This window comes from Stegostoma tigrinum, chromosome 1, assembly GCF_030684315.1.
Source record: "Stegostoma tigrinum isolate sSteTig4 chromosome 1, sSteTig4.hap1, whole genome shotgun sequence".
NCBI classification, from domain to species: Eukaryota; Metazoa; Chordata; class Chondrichthyes; order Orectolobiformes; family Stegostomatidae; genus Stegostoma; species Stegostoma tigrinum.
The window spans coordinates 124,990,667-125,006,973 of NC_081354.1; the positions used below are offsets into that span (position 1 = coordinate 124,990,667).

At 40.9% G+C, this 16,307-nt stretch overlaps 1 protein-coding gene across 1 annotated transcript in view; it reads left to right on the forward strand.

Moving 5' to 3' along the window:
* LOC125458825 (interleukin-6 receptor subunit beta-like) overlaps positions 1–16,307 on the forward strand; it is a 57,687-nt gene that overhangs the window by 9,765 nt on the left and 31,615 nt on the right. Inside the window, exons 2-7 of the mRNA XM_059651475.1 lie at positions 5,115–5,189; positions 7,946–8,063; positions 10,101–10,270; positions 11,343–11,500; positions 12,038–12,197; positions 15,374–15,453. Of these exons, the coding sequence (XP_059507458.1) occupies positions 5,123–5,189; positions 7,946–8,063; positions 10,101–10,270; positions 11,343–11,500; positions 12,038–12,197; positions 15,374–15,453 (753 nt within the window). The 5' untranslated portion in view covers positions 5,115–5,122. The remainder of the gene's footprint in view (positions 1–5,114; positions 5,190–7,945; positions 8,064–10,100; positions 10,271–11,342; positions 11,501–12,037; positions 12,198–15,373; positions 15,454–16,307) is intronic.

Here is a 16,307-nt window from a genome sequence, read left to right on the forward strand (position 1 = left end):
TTTGGGACCCATCCTGGCTCCAGTGATTCCTGAAAGATCAGCACCAATGTCTTCACAGTCTCCTCAGCTAGCTCCTTCAGAACTCTAGTCCATCTGATCCGGATGATTTGTCTATCATCTGACTTTGCAGATTCCCCAATACCTTCTCCTTAATGACGGCCACTACATTCACCTCTGTCCCCTAACTGTCTTCAAGTACGTTGCTGGTATTTTGCTGGTGTCTTCCACTGTGAAGACTGACGCGAAATATTAATTCAGATCCTCCACCATTTTTTTGTTCCCCATTACTACTTCTTCAACTTCATTTTCTAGCTGTCCGATATCCACTCTTGCCTCCCTCTTACCTTTTATACAGCTAAAAAAAACTCTTGCAATCTTCTTTTATATTACTAGCTAGCTTACTCTCTTGTTTCTTCCTCTTCCCCAATGATTTTTTTAAAATTACCCTCTGCTGATTTTTAAAGGCATCACAATCCTTTGGCTTCCCACTAATCTTCACCACATTGGATGTTTTTTGTTTAGCTTTTTGCTGCCCATGACTTCTCTTGTCAGCCATAGTTGCCTCATCCTCCCATTACTATGTCTCTTCTTCTTCAGGATGAATTTCTCCTATGCCTCCCAAATTAACCCCAGAAACTCCTGTCATTTTTGCTCCACAGTCTTCCCTGCTAGGGTCCCCTTCCAATCAACTCTGGCCAGCTCCTCACTCATTTCTTTGCAGTTATCTTTACTCAATTGTAGCACCTTTAATTTGATTCAATCTCCCCCCTCTCAAACTACAAGTGAATTCTGTTATATTGTGGTAACTGACTCCCAGGGTTTCCTTCACCTTCAGCTCCCTGATTAAGTCTGCCTCATTACACACCACCAAATCCAGAAATGCCTGATCTCTAGTGAGATCCACCACAATCTGCTCCAAAAAAAACCATCTCACAGACATTCTACAAATTTCTGGTGGTGGTGGCGGAGGGGTGGGGGGGGGGTGTGCAGAAGTGAGTAGTGGTACAGGGTTTCAGTTTAATAGCTACCTAGGCTTCTAATCATCAAATATTTCCTTGGGTAACTATTATGAAGTTAATCAGAACTGTCGAGAATCTCTTTAAGGGGCTGTCTCATGGATTCCAAACAGAGAGGAATTCCCTGTCAAAATTGTCAATTTCCCAACAATTCTTTAAGAGCCTATGGATTTCTGCCAGCTTTCATTTGTTGGTCAAGAGGTGGAATTCAAAAGCAGGGATGGGATGGTGGGCCTGGATAAAGTGCTGGCTAAGCTACAGCTGGAACTTTGTGTACATGCCTAGTCATCTCATTACAGCAAGGACATCATTGATCTGGAGAAATCATAGGTTTTACAGCATGGAGAGAAGCCTTTCAGCCCATTGTGTCCTTGACAGACATCAACCACATGTCCACTTGAATGCCATTTTTCAGCACTTGGCCTATAGCTTTGAGTGTTAAGACATTTCAAGCATTCCTCTAAATACTTATTAAATGTTAAATGTACATTCTTGTCTCTAATTTGAAATGGTGAACTCTAGATTTCACAAACGTATTGGTAAAAGAAAAAGGCCCTTGAGCTAAAATAATGTTACAGCAAAGTTTGTCTAATTAGAGTGCCCATTGAGGTGAAAGCCCATGTGTTGACGAATTATTGAGGCAATATACAAAACTATTGTGGGGCTTGAAAATTGCAGATGGGACGAAAGATTGAATAGCTAGAGTTGTTGTCCTTACAACCAGGAGTCTGATGAGTGACTTCAATGAAATATACAGAATTCTGAGGGCCCAAGTAGAAGAGATGGGAAAGAGATTTGTTCCCCTAGCGTAGAAGTTAATTACCAGCAACACAGATTTTAGGTTATTGATAGTATTAGTGAGGAAATGAGGTCGACCTTTTCCATCCAGTGGGTGGTGGGGTGTTTGGAATTTACTTCCCAGTTTGATGGTGGAGATGGAAACCCTTAACTTGTTTCAAAAGTACCTCGGTCTGCACCTCAAATGCTGTACCCTGCAAGGTTGTGGACCATGTGCTGGAAGCTGAGATTGCAAGAGTTGCTAGTTTATTTTTGAGCCAGCTCAGACATCATGTATCAAATGACCTCTTCCTGTGCCATACCTTTTCTATGACTCGTTTATTTAAACTCTTCCAATTTTTATCTAGAAACATAGAAAACAGGTGCAGGAGCAAGCCCTTCGAGGCCGCACCACTATTCAATATGATCATGGCTGATCATGCAATTTCAGTATCCCATTCCCACTTTCTCTCCATACTCTTCATCCCTTTAGCCGCAAGGGTCACGTCCAGCTCCCTCTTGAATATATCTAACAAACTGGCTCCAACTGCATTCTGTGGTAGAGAATTCCACAGGTTCACAACTCTCTGAGTCAAGAAATTCTTCCTCAATTCAGTCCTGAATAGCTCACCCCTTTTTCATAGACTGTTAGCCCTGGTTCTGGACTTATCCAACATTGGGAACATTCTTCCCACATCTAGCTTGTCCAGTCCCATCAGGATGTGATATGTTTCTGTGAGATCCCTCCTCATTCTTCTAAATTTTAGCAAGAACAAGCCCAGTCAATCCAATCTTTCTTCATGTCAATCCTGCCATTGCAGAAATCAGTCTGGTGAACCATCACTGGGCTCCATCAGTAGAAAGAATATCCCTCCTCAGACTAGGAGACCAAAACTGCACACAATGCTCAAGGTGTGGCCTTACCAAGGCCCTGTATAACTGCAACAAGATGTCCTTACTCCTATATTCAAATCCTCTCGTTGTGAAAGCCAGGTTGCCATTAGCTTTCCTCACTGCTGGCTGCACCTGCATGTCAACCTTCAGCAATTATTCTGCCATGACACCCAGGTCTCGTTACACCTCACTTTTTCATAAACTGCCACCATTCAGATAATAATCTGCCTTCCTGTTTTTGCCACCAAAGTGGATTACCTCACATTTATCCACATTATATTGCATTTGCCAAGTACTCGCCCACTTAGCCAGCCTGTCCAGGTCTCTCTGCAGCCTCGTAGCATACTCCTCACTGTACATACTGCCATCCAGCTTAGTGTCATCAGCAAGTTTGGAGATATAGCATTCAATTCCTTCATCCAAATTGTTAATGTACATTGTGAACAGCTGGGGTCCCAGCACTGAAACCTATGGTACCCCATACAATCCTGCCTGCCAATTTGGGATGGACCTGTTTATTCTAACTTTCTGCTTCATGTCTGCCAACCAGTTCTTTATTCACATCAATACATTACCTCCAATACCACGAGCTTTCATTTTTCTTACTAATCTCTTGTGTGGGATCTTGTCAAAAGCCTTTGAAAGTCCAGGTACACAACATCAACTGATTCACCCTTGTCTACTCTATGGGTCACATCCTCAAACTGTGGATGATTTCCCTTTAGTGAATCTAGGCTGACTAGAACTGATCCTGTCACTACTTTCCAAACGCTCAGTTATTACATCCTTAATAATTGACCCCAACATTTTACCCATCACCAATGTCAGGCTAACCAGCCTATAATTCCCCATTTTCTGTCTCCATCCTTTTTTTAAAAGTGGGGTTACATTAGCTACCCTCCAGTCTGTTGGAATTCTTCCAGACTCGATAGAATACCAGAAAATGATCACCAATGTGTCCACTATTTCCAGGGTCACTTCCTTAAGTACTCTGGGATGCAGATGTATCAGATCCTGGGGCTTATCAAGTTTTAATCCCATCAATTTGCCCAATATCATTTCCTGACTAACAAGGATTTCATTCAGTTGCTCCTTCATGCTTGACCTTCTATTCCCTAGCATCTCTGGAAGGTAGTTCTGAGGAAGGGTCACTGGACCCGAAATGCTAACTCTGTTTTACAACATAGAACACTACAGCGCAGTACAGGCCCTTCGGCCTTCGATGTTGCGCCGATCTGTGAAACCAAATTGAAGCCCATCTACCCTACAGTATTCCATTATCATCCATATGTTTATCCAATGACCATGTAAATGCCCTTAAATTTGGCGAGTCTACTACTGTTGCAGGCAGGGCATTCCACACCCTTACTACTCTCTGGGTAAAGAACCTACCTCTGACATCTGTCCTATATCTATCACCCCTCAATTTAAAGCTATATCCCCTCATGCTAGCCATCTCCATCTGAGGAAAAAGGATCTCACTGTCCACCCTATCTAATCCTCTGATCATCTTGTATGTTTCTTTTAGGTCACCTCTTAACCTTCTTCTCGCTAATGAAAACAGCCTCAAGTCCCTCAGACTTTCCTCATAAGACCTTCCCTCCATACCAGGCAACATCCTGGTAAATCTCCTATGCACACTTTCCAATGCTTCCACATCCTTCCTATCATGCAGTGACCAGAACTGTACACAATACTCCAAAAGCGGCCACACCAGAGTTTTGTACAGCTGCAACATGACCTCATGGCTCTGAAACTCAATCCCTCTACCAATAAAACCTAATACACTGTACACCTTCCTAACAAGCCTATCAACCTGGATGGCAACTTTCAGGGATCTATGCTCATGGACACTGAGATCCCTCTACTCATCCACACTACCAAGAATCTTACCATTAGCCCAGTGAATCCAAAGTGAATCACCTCACACTTTTCCACATTAAACTCCATTTGCCACTTCTCAGCCCATCTCTGCAGCTTATCTATGTCCCTCTGTAACCTGCAACATCCTTCTGCGCTATCCACAACTCCACCGACTTTAGTGTCATCTGCAAATTTACTAACCCATCCTCTCTTCTACGCCCTCATCCAGGTCATTTATAAAAATGACAAACACAGATGCTGCCAGACCTGCTGACCTTTTCCAGGAACTTTGTTTTTGATCTCTGGAAGGCTATTGTGTCCTCCTTAGTGAAGGCAGATCCAAAGTATTCGCGCAACTGGTCTACCATCTGTTTGTTATGCATTATGAATTCGCCTAGTAGGTATTCAGCTTCCAAGTCTGCTTCTGCCAGTAAAAAATAGGAGGAAATAATCCCTTGATAAGTTTTTTTAAATGCTGTTGTTTTTAATGTAGTACATCAATTTACTTAAGTGATAGCATATATTGTATTCTTGCAAAACAATGAATTGTGTTTTGCTTTTCAGTGGTTATTATGTGGCATCTAAGGGACTACGTCAAATGGCTAACCTGTCTCCAATTCAGTATATGTTTGACCAGTGGTAAGTGCAACCCAAATGTATGTTTTTCATTCTTTATCAAATCTGGCAGCTTAGGAAATTGAACACTGGAGTACAGCCAAGATGTCTTGGGTTGAATTCTGGCTAGATCCATATAATTTTTCATCCTCCTGTGGCGGACAAATGTATTATATTGTCCTAGATCGTGAGGAAAAATTGCAGTCAGCAGGACTGGAGAATCATTGCTGAAAGAAGACTTATTTTGCTGAAGCTTTTCACTTTGCACTCAACAGGACAAATTGCAAGAATATCACTGTTAGGAAAAATGCATCCACATGCATGAGAAAAAAGTGCTAATTGGCCGGCAAATAGATTCTGACCGGTTGAGGCATTGATATGGAGAATGCAACAGTTAGATGATTAGCGACTGTCAACTACCAACCTTTGCATAAATTGTAAACCAATTCCATTAATAACTGCAGCAGACATCCAAACTATAACTGGCCAGGGCCCAGTCAGTGACTCCCCTTTCCTGATCTGGTGCCAGTAGGGTCTAGACTAGGAAAATTGGATTTCAGAATCTGAAGACTGCAATGCCAAGTTTGAAAGCTGCTATTGCAGCAAGCATTGGGGGAAAAAAATATAGCGCCCAAACCCAATTGAATGTCTATGGCTGGAGGTAGCCCACCATAATATTGCTATTTCTTAGGATAGCATCAGGCCCTTACTCCTCAGAATACCACAGAAATAGCACATATGAGACCATGTCATTCTATAGCAGAGAAAGTCAGGAGACAATCAACACTAGGTTTTAACGACAAAAACAAAGTTGCCGGAAAAGCTCAGCAGGTCTAGCAGCATCTGTGGAGGAGAAAACAGAGTTAACATTTCAGGTCCAGAGACACTTCCTCAGAACACTAGGTTTTAGTCTCACAGGTTGTTTAAAATCACAAGCTTTCAGAGTACAGCTCCTTCGTCAGGTAAAGTGGGGCGAGGTGACCAGGCACAGAGAATATAAGTGGAGAGATAATGGCAGGATAATTCTAGGTAATTAAGGAGTCAACAGGCAAGTACAAACAATTTGAGTAGTGTCGACAGGCTGAATAACAGGCCTTTGCAGGCGGCCAAGAGTGTCAACAGATTAATCCAAACAATGCGAGTAAAGTTAGAACATAGAACATAGAACATAGAACAGTACAGCACAGAACAGGCCCTTCAGCCCACGATGTTGTGCCGACCATTGATCCTCATGTATGCACCCTCAAATTTCTGTGACCAGTTGTATCAGAGATAATGGGAACTGCAGATGCTGGAGAATCCGAGATAACAAGGTGTGGAACTGGATGAACACAGCAGGCCAAGCAGCATCTTAGGAGCACAAAAGCTGACGTTTCGGGTCGAGACCCTCAACTTTTGTGCTCCTAAAATGCTGCTTGGCCTGCTGTGTTCATCCAGCTCCACACTTTGTTACCACTTAATGCGAGTAAAGTGTTGCCAGCTGAATAACAATTGAAGGAATGACCTATGAACCAATTACTCGTAAAGATTTGCAAAGTTCTGAGGAAGGGTCACCGGACCTGAAACGTTAACTCTATTATTCCCTTCACAGATGAAGAAACAGTGCTCCAAAAATTTGTGATTTTCAGTAAATCTGTTGGACTTTAAGCTGGTGTCAAGTTACTTCTGACTTTGTCTCCCCCAGTCCAACACCAGCATCTCAACATCATAGATACCAAAGACACAAACAACTTTAATTCATCACCATTTCTTTTAAAATGAACTTTAGGAATTTCTGTGATGGCAGGAACTGCAGATGCTGGAGAATCTGAGATAACAAGATGTAGCGCTGGATGAACGCAGTGGGTCAAGCAGCATCATAGGATCAGGAAGGCTGACATTTCGGGCCTAGACCCTTCTTCAGAAATGGGCGAGGGGAAGTGGGTTCTGAAATAAATAGGGAGAGAGGGGGAGGTGGATAGAACATCAGTTTTCTTCCTCTGATGATGCTGCTTTTCCTGCTGTGTTCATCCAGCTCTACACCTTGTTATCTCAGATTCTCCAGCATCTGCAGCTCCTATTATCTCTGAAACAATTTTAACCCCGCTGTGAACCCTCTTCTAAGGATGCCTACCCTGAAGAAGTTAACCTCCTCCCTCCGGAAAAACCTCAGTGGATCTCTCCTCTCCACCTATTGTCTCCTCTATCCATCTTCTATCGGCCTCCCCCTCCTCCTCCCTCCGGAAAAACCTCAGTGGATCTCTCCTCCCCACCTATTGTCTCCTCTATCCATCTTCTATCGGCCTCCCCCTCTCTCCCTATTTATTTCAGAACCCCCTTCCCCTCCCCCATTTCTGAAGAAGGGCCTAGGCTGGAAATGTCAGCCTTCCTGCTCCTCTGATGCTGCTCGGCCTGCTCTGTTCACCCAGCTCCACACCTTGTTATCTTAGGAATTTCTGAGACTGATAACTCAGACTAGCTACACATTTTCTGTTGATTTAATAAAAAGGTGCGGGTAGCTTTGGCAGAACAGGAAAAGCACAATAGGAGGAAGTGTTACAAGACAAACTTTCACAGGAATTCTGTGAGATACCAAGTAGCGTGACTTAAAGAGACACAAGCCTTTAGTGCAGGAAGCCAGAAAAGGTTTGCTTGATATGTGTAACAAAGTCCATTATAATAATTACATGGAAATTCTTGAATCTTGCAATGAATAGCTTAGTTTGTCTTGCCTATCATATTTAATTAAAATATTAGCTACATGAAATGAGTATTAAAAATCGACTGTCCTTTCTCTCCAGGGCCACCCGAGAAGCCCTCAAATCTGTCCTGCATAACGTATTATGATAAAAATATGACCTGTTGGTGGAATCCAGGGAAAGACAAACACATTACAACTACATATCAACTGAAGTTGTTGTGCGTATTTAATTTTGCTAATTTTATGGAAAAGCATAAACATATGGTCTGAAGTAAAAAATTATATAGATAGTGATGATGGAAAGTTAATAACATTAAAGAATTGGTATGTATATAAAACCATTCACAATCTCAAGATAATTTAAAGCATTTATAGGCATTGGAAGTGGTCAAAGTTGCTGGCTTAGACACTGTAAGTGGATCACCTCTTCTGCAGTGGTGCTGATTCCTATCCCAGTCTGTACTGGCCACAACAAAAATGGTTTGAACACAGGGTCATGGACAGTTCAGGACCGTGGAAAGGAACACTTGACCAAGGATATGGCTTTCCCAACCTGACAGGGCTGATGAGGCAAAAAGACCCTCTGTAACTGAAGTCGTGAGTTCAGACCTATGTTTGTGCAATTTTGTCGAACCCTTGACTGTTACATTTCCACCAGATTTAAGACCACAAAAAAAGGAATGGAGTAGGTTGATTGGCCAATCAAACCTGCTCCACCAATAAATAGGATCATGGCTGACCCAACACAGCTCACATCTACTTTCCTGCCCCTTCCCCATAACCCTTGGTTCCTCTGCTGATCAAGAATCTATTAGTGTAACCCTGACCCTAGCCCTAATCCTAAACCAAACCCTAACCTTAAGGCTAACCCTAACAAGGAGTCTGCCCTCCCAGATGTCTGTGGTAAGGAGTTCCAAAGGCTTACAACACTCAAGAGAATAAATTCCTCCTCAACTTGGTCTTACATTCTGAGACTATGTTCTCCTGTCCTGGACTCTCCCATAAGGGGAAGTAATCCTCTCAGCTTTTACCCTGTCACACCCCTTAAGAATTCTTCATGTTTCAAGGAAATTACATTTCATTCTTTCAAACTCCAGTGAGCAGAGACCCAACCTGTTTAATTCTTGCTCATAAGACAATCTTTCCATACCAGGGAGCATCCTATGATCCTTCTCGAAACTGCCTCAAATGAAGTAATATTTTTCCCATTAAATAATGGGGGGCAAAACTGCTCATAGTTCTCCAGATGCCGTCTCACCAACACCTTGTACAGTTGCAGTAAGACTTGCTTACCCTTATACTCCAACCCCCTTGAAATAAGGCTCAACATACGTTAGCCTTCCTCATTGCCTGCTCCACCTGTATGTAGGCTTTCTGTGTTTCATGTACAAGTACCATCCCCAAGTCCCTCTATGCTGCAGCTTTCTGCAGGTTTTCTCCATTTTAAGTAATATTCTGCTCTTCTCTTCCTTCAAAATGAACGATTTAAAGCAGGACTGATCTGGAAGACCTGAGTATTTTCAGAATCTCATTTCTAAGCTTATCACGTTGGCCAGGATCTTGAGGTGACCTTGAAGGACTGATTGGTGGTTTACTGATGTGCAAGGGCGAGGCAAGCAGATGCCAATGATCAGAGGCTTGAACCCTCCAGGAGTGGTGTCATGGTCACCCGAGGCAACACCCAGTGCTGTTGGTTCCCTTTGCTGACACCTGGAGCCTTTGAAAATGAATCCTATCTCACCTTCTGGGAAGCCACTAGAATGCTGCTCGGATGAAGCTGATGGACACCACATGCGACAGAGGATTTTTCCAATGTTGGCAAAATGCCAACAGCCCAGTAAAATGGCTGCCAATGTGTCAATTATTTAGCTGCCACCCCACCCCCATTTCTTTTCAGTGGGTACATTCCCACTGATGGGAATATCACTGGATGTCATAAACATTTCCCTCCAGTTGCCTTTGCCTTCCTGCCTCCCAGCCTGGTTCCAATGGTCTTCTAAACTCATGGTCAAGAAATGAAGAAAAGTGAAGAGTAAATTACAAGAAACATTATGCAAGAAAAGGTATCCATAAATTGAATACATGCATTCATTATAATGTAGAGGTTAGAAACAGATTGACTCCTACTTACAATGGTCACAATTAATTTATGAACTTTCTGAATTAGATGACAGAAATTAAAAAGTAGAGAAAAAGTTGCTATAAATCAATCCGAGGCATATTTTGTAACCAGCCACTTACTCCATTTCTTTTAGCATTCCTTCAATTCCTTTACAAAGGTGCATCCCAGAAAATTCCAAGAACTCATGCACAATTTTTTATCCAGATCTTCGTTATTATGTTGATTATATCATTTGGGTGGAAGCCAAAAATAATTTTGGGAAAACAGACTCAGATCACCTAGTGATGGATACAATGAATTCAGGTAATACTGCAAATGCATCCTGGAAATGACAACCTGCAAAAGTATATTATTGTGATATTGTATGTAATATATTAAATTAATGGAAACATAACAATGTTTAAAGTGTTCATTATTGTAATATAATAAATCTTATAGTTATATACAAAATATTGGGCTTAATCTTCCAAGAATTTGCATTCACTGTGGAATTGCCACTCTGCTCCAAATTGTTTACTCAATGACAGAGGTCTGCATTTCTGGCCTGGACCCCCATTCCAGGCCCCTTTTTATGGCAATGGCTACCATATGCTAGTAATTCTTCATTCATGATCATGCTGGATACTTTGGAGCTCTTGAATACCTTTACATTGTGTCGGTGAATGAATGTAAGTGAAATAAGTGTTAAGTAGTCAGGGTAGTAGGGTGAAAAGGTTGGCAGAATGTAAATGGTAGAGTAGCAGAGTGCTGGGATGCGTAGGGTAACAATGTGGAGAGCATCATAGGATGATAGGAGGGCAAGGCTGGATCAAGCAAAGTCATGACTTCATGGAAAGATGGGGAGTCGAGGATTTAGAGGGTCATGGGTGTATTTGGAGGTCAGGGGAGTTGGAAGATCAGGAAAGACTGGATCATCAAGGCTTCAGAGAATTGAGGTCAAGGGACTCAGGTAGGAGTTAGGGAGTCAACTGAATGTTGGGGAGGAGGCATGAAGGTCCATGCTGTGATTCAGTGAGGAATCAGAGACGTAGGTTGCATAATTATCCAGGAGGTGGACATTAATTTAATCTGTCTAATTTTTCCTAAGCAACTATTCGGGTAAGTAAATCAGATATCTTCCAAGTCTCCAAAGTTAAATCAAGAGGGATACTTTTACACAGGGTCTCTTGGAGCTGGGGGATTATCTATCTATCTATCCCAGGAAATTCCCATGAGCCAGCGCATCAGGATGTTCATGAAGTTCCAATATATACCTTAGAGGACAAATCTGGTCTCCAACTGTCTCCAGACATGAAGATTTAAGCCAAAATGCATCTATGCTATCGTCACTACTTCAAGGATTTAATAATTATCCTTTTTAACACACTTTATTTAGTCAAGCCTGAACCCATTTTCATCACATCAGTACAACCTGGGCATGATTTGAGCAGATCACTAATAGTGAAATGGAAAAAGCCTTTGAAATTGCCAAAAGTGTTTCCACTTAAATATTGCCTCCGTTATCGAATGGCTGGGATTGCGGACTGGATAGAGGTACAGTACTTTAACTGTTTATTGATGGGAAAAGACTTAATGAAAATACTGAAGTTAAGAAAAGGGAGATGGTTATTAATAAATCTCTGAAATGTTTAATGCTTTTTATAAGGCATTTATTTTGAGACTAATTATTTACCTCTTGAAGCTATAAAGCATTCAATCTTAAATGCTAACCTGTCCTCTATTATGTGGCATACTGTGATAGCAATGTATCTCCAGACTTGCTTTAACAGTTAGGGTTGAAAGGGTAAACAGTATGAAAAATTGGACTTTGTATCATTGCCCTTTTAACTGAGTGATTTACTTTCTTCTCCCCACAATCATGGATATTCAGACGCAGTTTTACAGATAAATGATGCATGTGCTGAAAGAAATTTTCATCCAGCCAATTTGGTTTGGGCTTGAAAAGGTCAATTTATAACCCATTGCACAATATAATCCCCTTTAGATGATCATTAAGACATCTGTCATCATAGAAGTATGAATTTGAATGCCCTTCAACCAACACGTGTTTTTTTGTTCCTTCTCCTGCAGGCTGAACTAAACGAAACATCTTCCCAAGCAGAGTTTTTCACAATTGAAGGCCTTAAGCCATTTACAAAGTATGTTGTGGCAATTCGTTGCATGAAACAGGATGGTAAAGGTTACTGGAGTGATTGGAGTTCGGAGAAAACTGGAACTACGTCTGAAGATCGTATGTAGATTGTAAAATCTGTTTCAATTGGCAACATTCAAATTAACTTCTGTTTGATGGAAATGAAAACTGCAAGTAACTCAAAGACAACCAAACTTTTCATTAACTGTTTTGTTTTGCAGTCATATTGCTGCCCAAAGTCTAGAGCCTATAATTTAACATTGTTGACTGCATTATAATGGAACTGCAAATCAAATACTGCAAACTGACTGACATAATTTCCGTGAATCAGAAATCTCTTTTCATGTTCAAAGATTCACAATCTGTAACTTAGTCTGAAGTAACATTTGTACCACACCAGTGCTAAGTAATGATTATCACCGACAAGAGGGCATCCAACTATCAATGGCCTTGACATTCAATGGTATTATAAATAAACCAATGAAGTGTTTACTGCCCTTTATAAGGCATTTATTCTGAGAGTAATTATTTACCTCTTAAAGCTATGAAGAGAAGCCCAGGGCATTACCATTGACCAGAAACCTTTCATGCCTCACCATATTCATACTGAGGCTACAAGAACAAGTCAGAGCCTAAGACTCCTTCAGCAAGTGCCTTCTTACATTCCAAACTCTGTCCACCATCTACAAGGCACAAGTTAGGAGTGGGATGAACTGTTCCTTAGGTGACCAGATGATTGTAGCTTCAACAACACTGTAGAAGCTTGACAATTTTCAGGAAAAAGCAGCCCCCATGATTAGAACCACATCCGCAAAATTCACTCCCTCCACAACTGACCCTCCCATAAAATGTACCGCAGAAATACATGAAGACCCCTTCATGACAGCAGACTCCAAACCCAGGGCCCCTGTCATCCAGAAGGATAAGGGCAACAGATACGCAAGAACCATGCCCTGCAAATTCCCTCCAAGCCACTCACCACCCTGACTTGGAAGTATACTGCCATTCTTTCAGTATCATTGAGTCAAAAACCTGGAAGTTTCTCCCTAATAGAATTGTGATGACCTACACCAAATGGAGTGCAGCAGATCAAAACAAAGCTCACCAACACCTTCTCAATGGCAATTAGTGATGGGCAATAAATACTACCCCCTTCTTCTCAGTAATGGCCAAAATGAATGAATAAAAAAGTTATCATTAATTTTCTATTCATCATATTCCTATTGGAATATGTAACAGATAAAATAATTTGTCCTACAGTTCTATTTATTGTTTCAAAACTACATACAGGGGATTAATTTTATCTCAGGATGCAATCTAGCTAACTAGAGCAAAGAGGTTCAGCTGAATTTAATAACTATCCATGTTCTTCAATGTTCCCAAAAATTGTGTCCCATAAATCAGCAATTATTTAGACGACAGTTTTGGTTTAGCATCACTGAATAGGACACTTTTAAGAGATAGTAACAACTTCAAAGAACATAGAACATTACAGCGCAGTCCAGGCCCTTCGGCCCTCAATGTTGCGCCCACTGGAGAATCTGAGATAACAAGGTGTAGAGCTGGATGAACACAGCAGGCCAAGCAGCATCAGAGGAGCAGGAAAGCTGATGTTTTGGGTCTAGCCCCTTCTTCAGAAATGGCTGAATTTTAGCACCACAGACAGAGGCCCTTTGGCCCAACATGTTCTCTCCAATCATCAAATATCCATCTATTCTAATTCATTATCCAACATTTGGACTGTAGCCTTATATGTTACGGTGTGACAAGTGTTCAACTCATACTTTTTAAGCATCTTGAGGGTTCCCATAGCTTGTTGTACCATGACTTGTCATGATAAATGCCATGGTGGATCCTGTAAGATCTCATGTTGAATCCTGTTACCTTTACGTTCTGCAGATACAGGCCCTGCTTTATTTAGTATTCAGTGAGTTTCAAAGGCCACACTATTTCTTGGTCAAACTGAAAAGTTGTGTCAAGTTTACAGGCAGGTTTATTGTGCAAGACTGTCAAATGGGTTGTGCAGACTGAAGCCACTACAAAGTTCATTGACACCATTCTTCTCCCTGGCAACTGATACTGACCAGCTTGTTCATAATCATAATGCCATATTTGACCCTGATTTGAACTCCTGACCATAGATCTGCAGCATCACTATGACCACTCAGCTCTGGCTGACTCAAGTGCTCCTAAAGCCTCATCTATGCATTTTTTTTTCCTTTAGGTTTCACCATTCCAATACGCTTCTGGTCAGCCCGTCAAGGTCTACATTAAGTAAACTTAAGGGCATTCCAAACTCTGATGTCTATGTCCTAATTCATACTCAATTCCTGTTCATCCATCTTCCTTGTCATCCTTGACTGCTATCAGATTGCAGTGAAGCAAATCTTTCACTAAGAATTTCTCATTCTTATTTTCAAATCTGTTCATAGCTTTTCCCTTCTGCAAGTCAATAATCTGCATAGTCCCCCATTCCTTGATAGAGGTACCTGTCTAATTTAGACCTGTTGAGAAACTCTGACTTTAATCTCCACCATTTGTGACCATACTTTCAGCTGTCATGGCCTTTAGGTCTGGAACGTTCTAAGAGTCTCCATCTCACCTCCTTAATGACATTGTTGAAAATCTACCTCTTCAACCAAGATTTTGGGCATCAGCCCTAATATCATCCCTGTATCTAATTCTCTAATGCTCTTATGAAGGATCTTGCTTTGTTTAATACATGACTGAGACATTGTAGATAAAGTTCATTGCTATCACAAGATAGATATTACAGTTTGTGAGGTAAAAGGCAATAATATCAGGCCCAAGATGCACTTTTGTTTCTGTGGTATACACATAGTTGTGATGCTTACTTCATTGATCACCCTGAAGTTCTGAGTGTGAATGGCTAAAAATCAGTGCAAGTGGAATAGGGGAGGGAATGTTACTTAGTCTCATTAAAGTTGGTTTTCAATTGGAAATCTTTTCCTGATTGCACTTGCTGCTAACCCAGGATTTCGCCTAATGCTTACATTTTTCAGAAATTCAAGCCTATGGTGCATTTTATTTTCCTGCACTCAAAATCTTGGTCAGGCAATTATACATCCTAATTTCCAGGGTACATTTATAGCGGTCAAGGCACTACATCGGGAACACAAAATTGGAATGTTACTCTTTTTATGTACACCTTAGTACTTAGGTTTTGTGTAGCTAAGTAATTTTACAATCCATCCCTTTTATTATTTTTTTGAAAGAACAATCAGTAAAGTTCTCTCTTATATGTTTTATCCTAGAACCATCCCAAGCACCAGATCTTTGGATAGTAAACAAAAATCCACGTTCACAAAACAGATCAATACTCATCATGTGGAAGGTAATGATTATAACTGTTTTCTTAGATATTAAAATAAATGAAGCAGTTCTTTCAATTGAAAATTCCAGTTTTTCCTATAATTTTGATTTTAAAAACCCTGCAAGGATATTCATATTACACTTACTGCTAAAGAAGTTTCATTCCATTTAAGCAGAAGTTGCTGGAAAATCTCAACATTTTTGGCAGAATCTGTGGAGACAAATCAGAGTTAACATGTTGGGCCCCACCTGCTGAGATTTTCCAGCAATTTCTGTTTTTGTTTCAGATTTCCAGCATCTGCAGTTCTTTTATTTTATTTAGTTATCTCTGTGTCATTTGGTGTTGCAGAACTTGAATATTGCCGAGAAAAGACACAATTAGTCAAAGCTTTTTGTCTTATACTCGTCAGGACAGTGTGAAAAACATACCAAGGATGAGAGGAAAATAATCTTTTTGTATTGTATAAGGTGGGAGTGCTAAATGAGTAACAAGTGGATTCTGATTTGGAGAGACACTGCCATTGGGAATGTACCAGTTAGATTATGGCTGACAGTTAACTGCTAAACTTTGTTTCAATTTTAAATCAGTCATGTTGACACTGATTGGTCAAGATGTTGCCTAAAAAGTAAACCAGAGAATGGCTATTACTCTTTTGTTAAGTTGACACAACCACAATGTCTATGTTGTCTGCAAACAATGGGACTCTGTTTATTAATATATGTCGTTTCCAATATGTGCACGTGTGTCACACTGCAACCCAACAGACAACTTTAATTTAGTTGACAGCATAATTTGTGCACATTGAGGATTATTTAGCAAATTCTGTCCAATCACAGAATTGTATCTCATGTTGGACGCTGTGTTTTGAGTTTTGT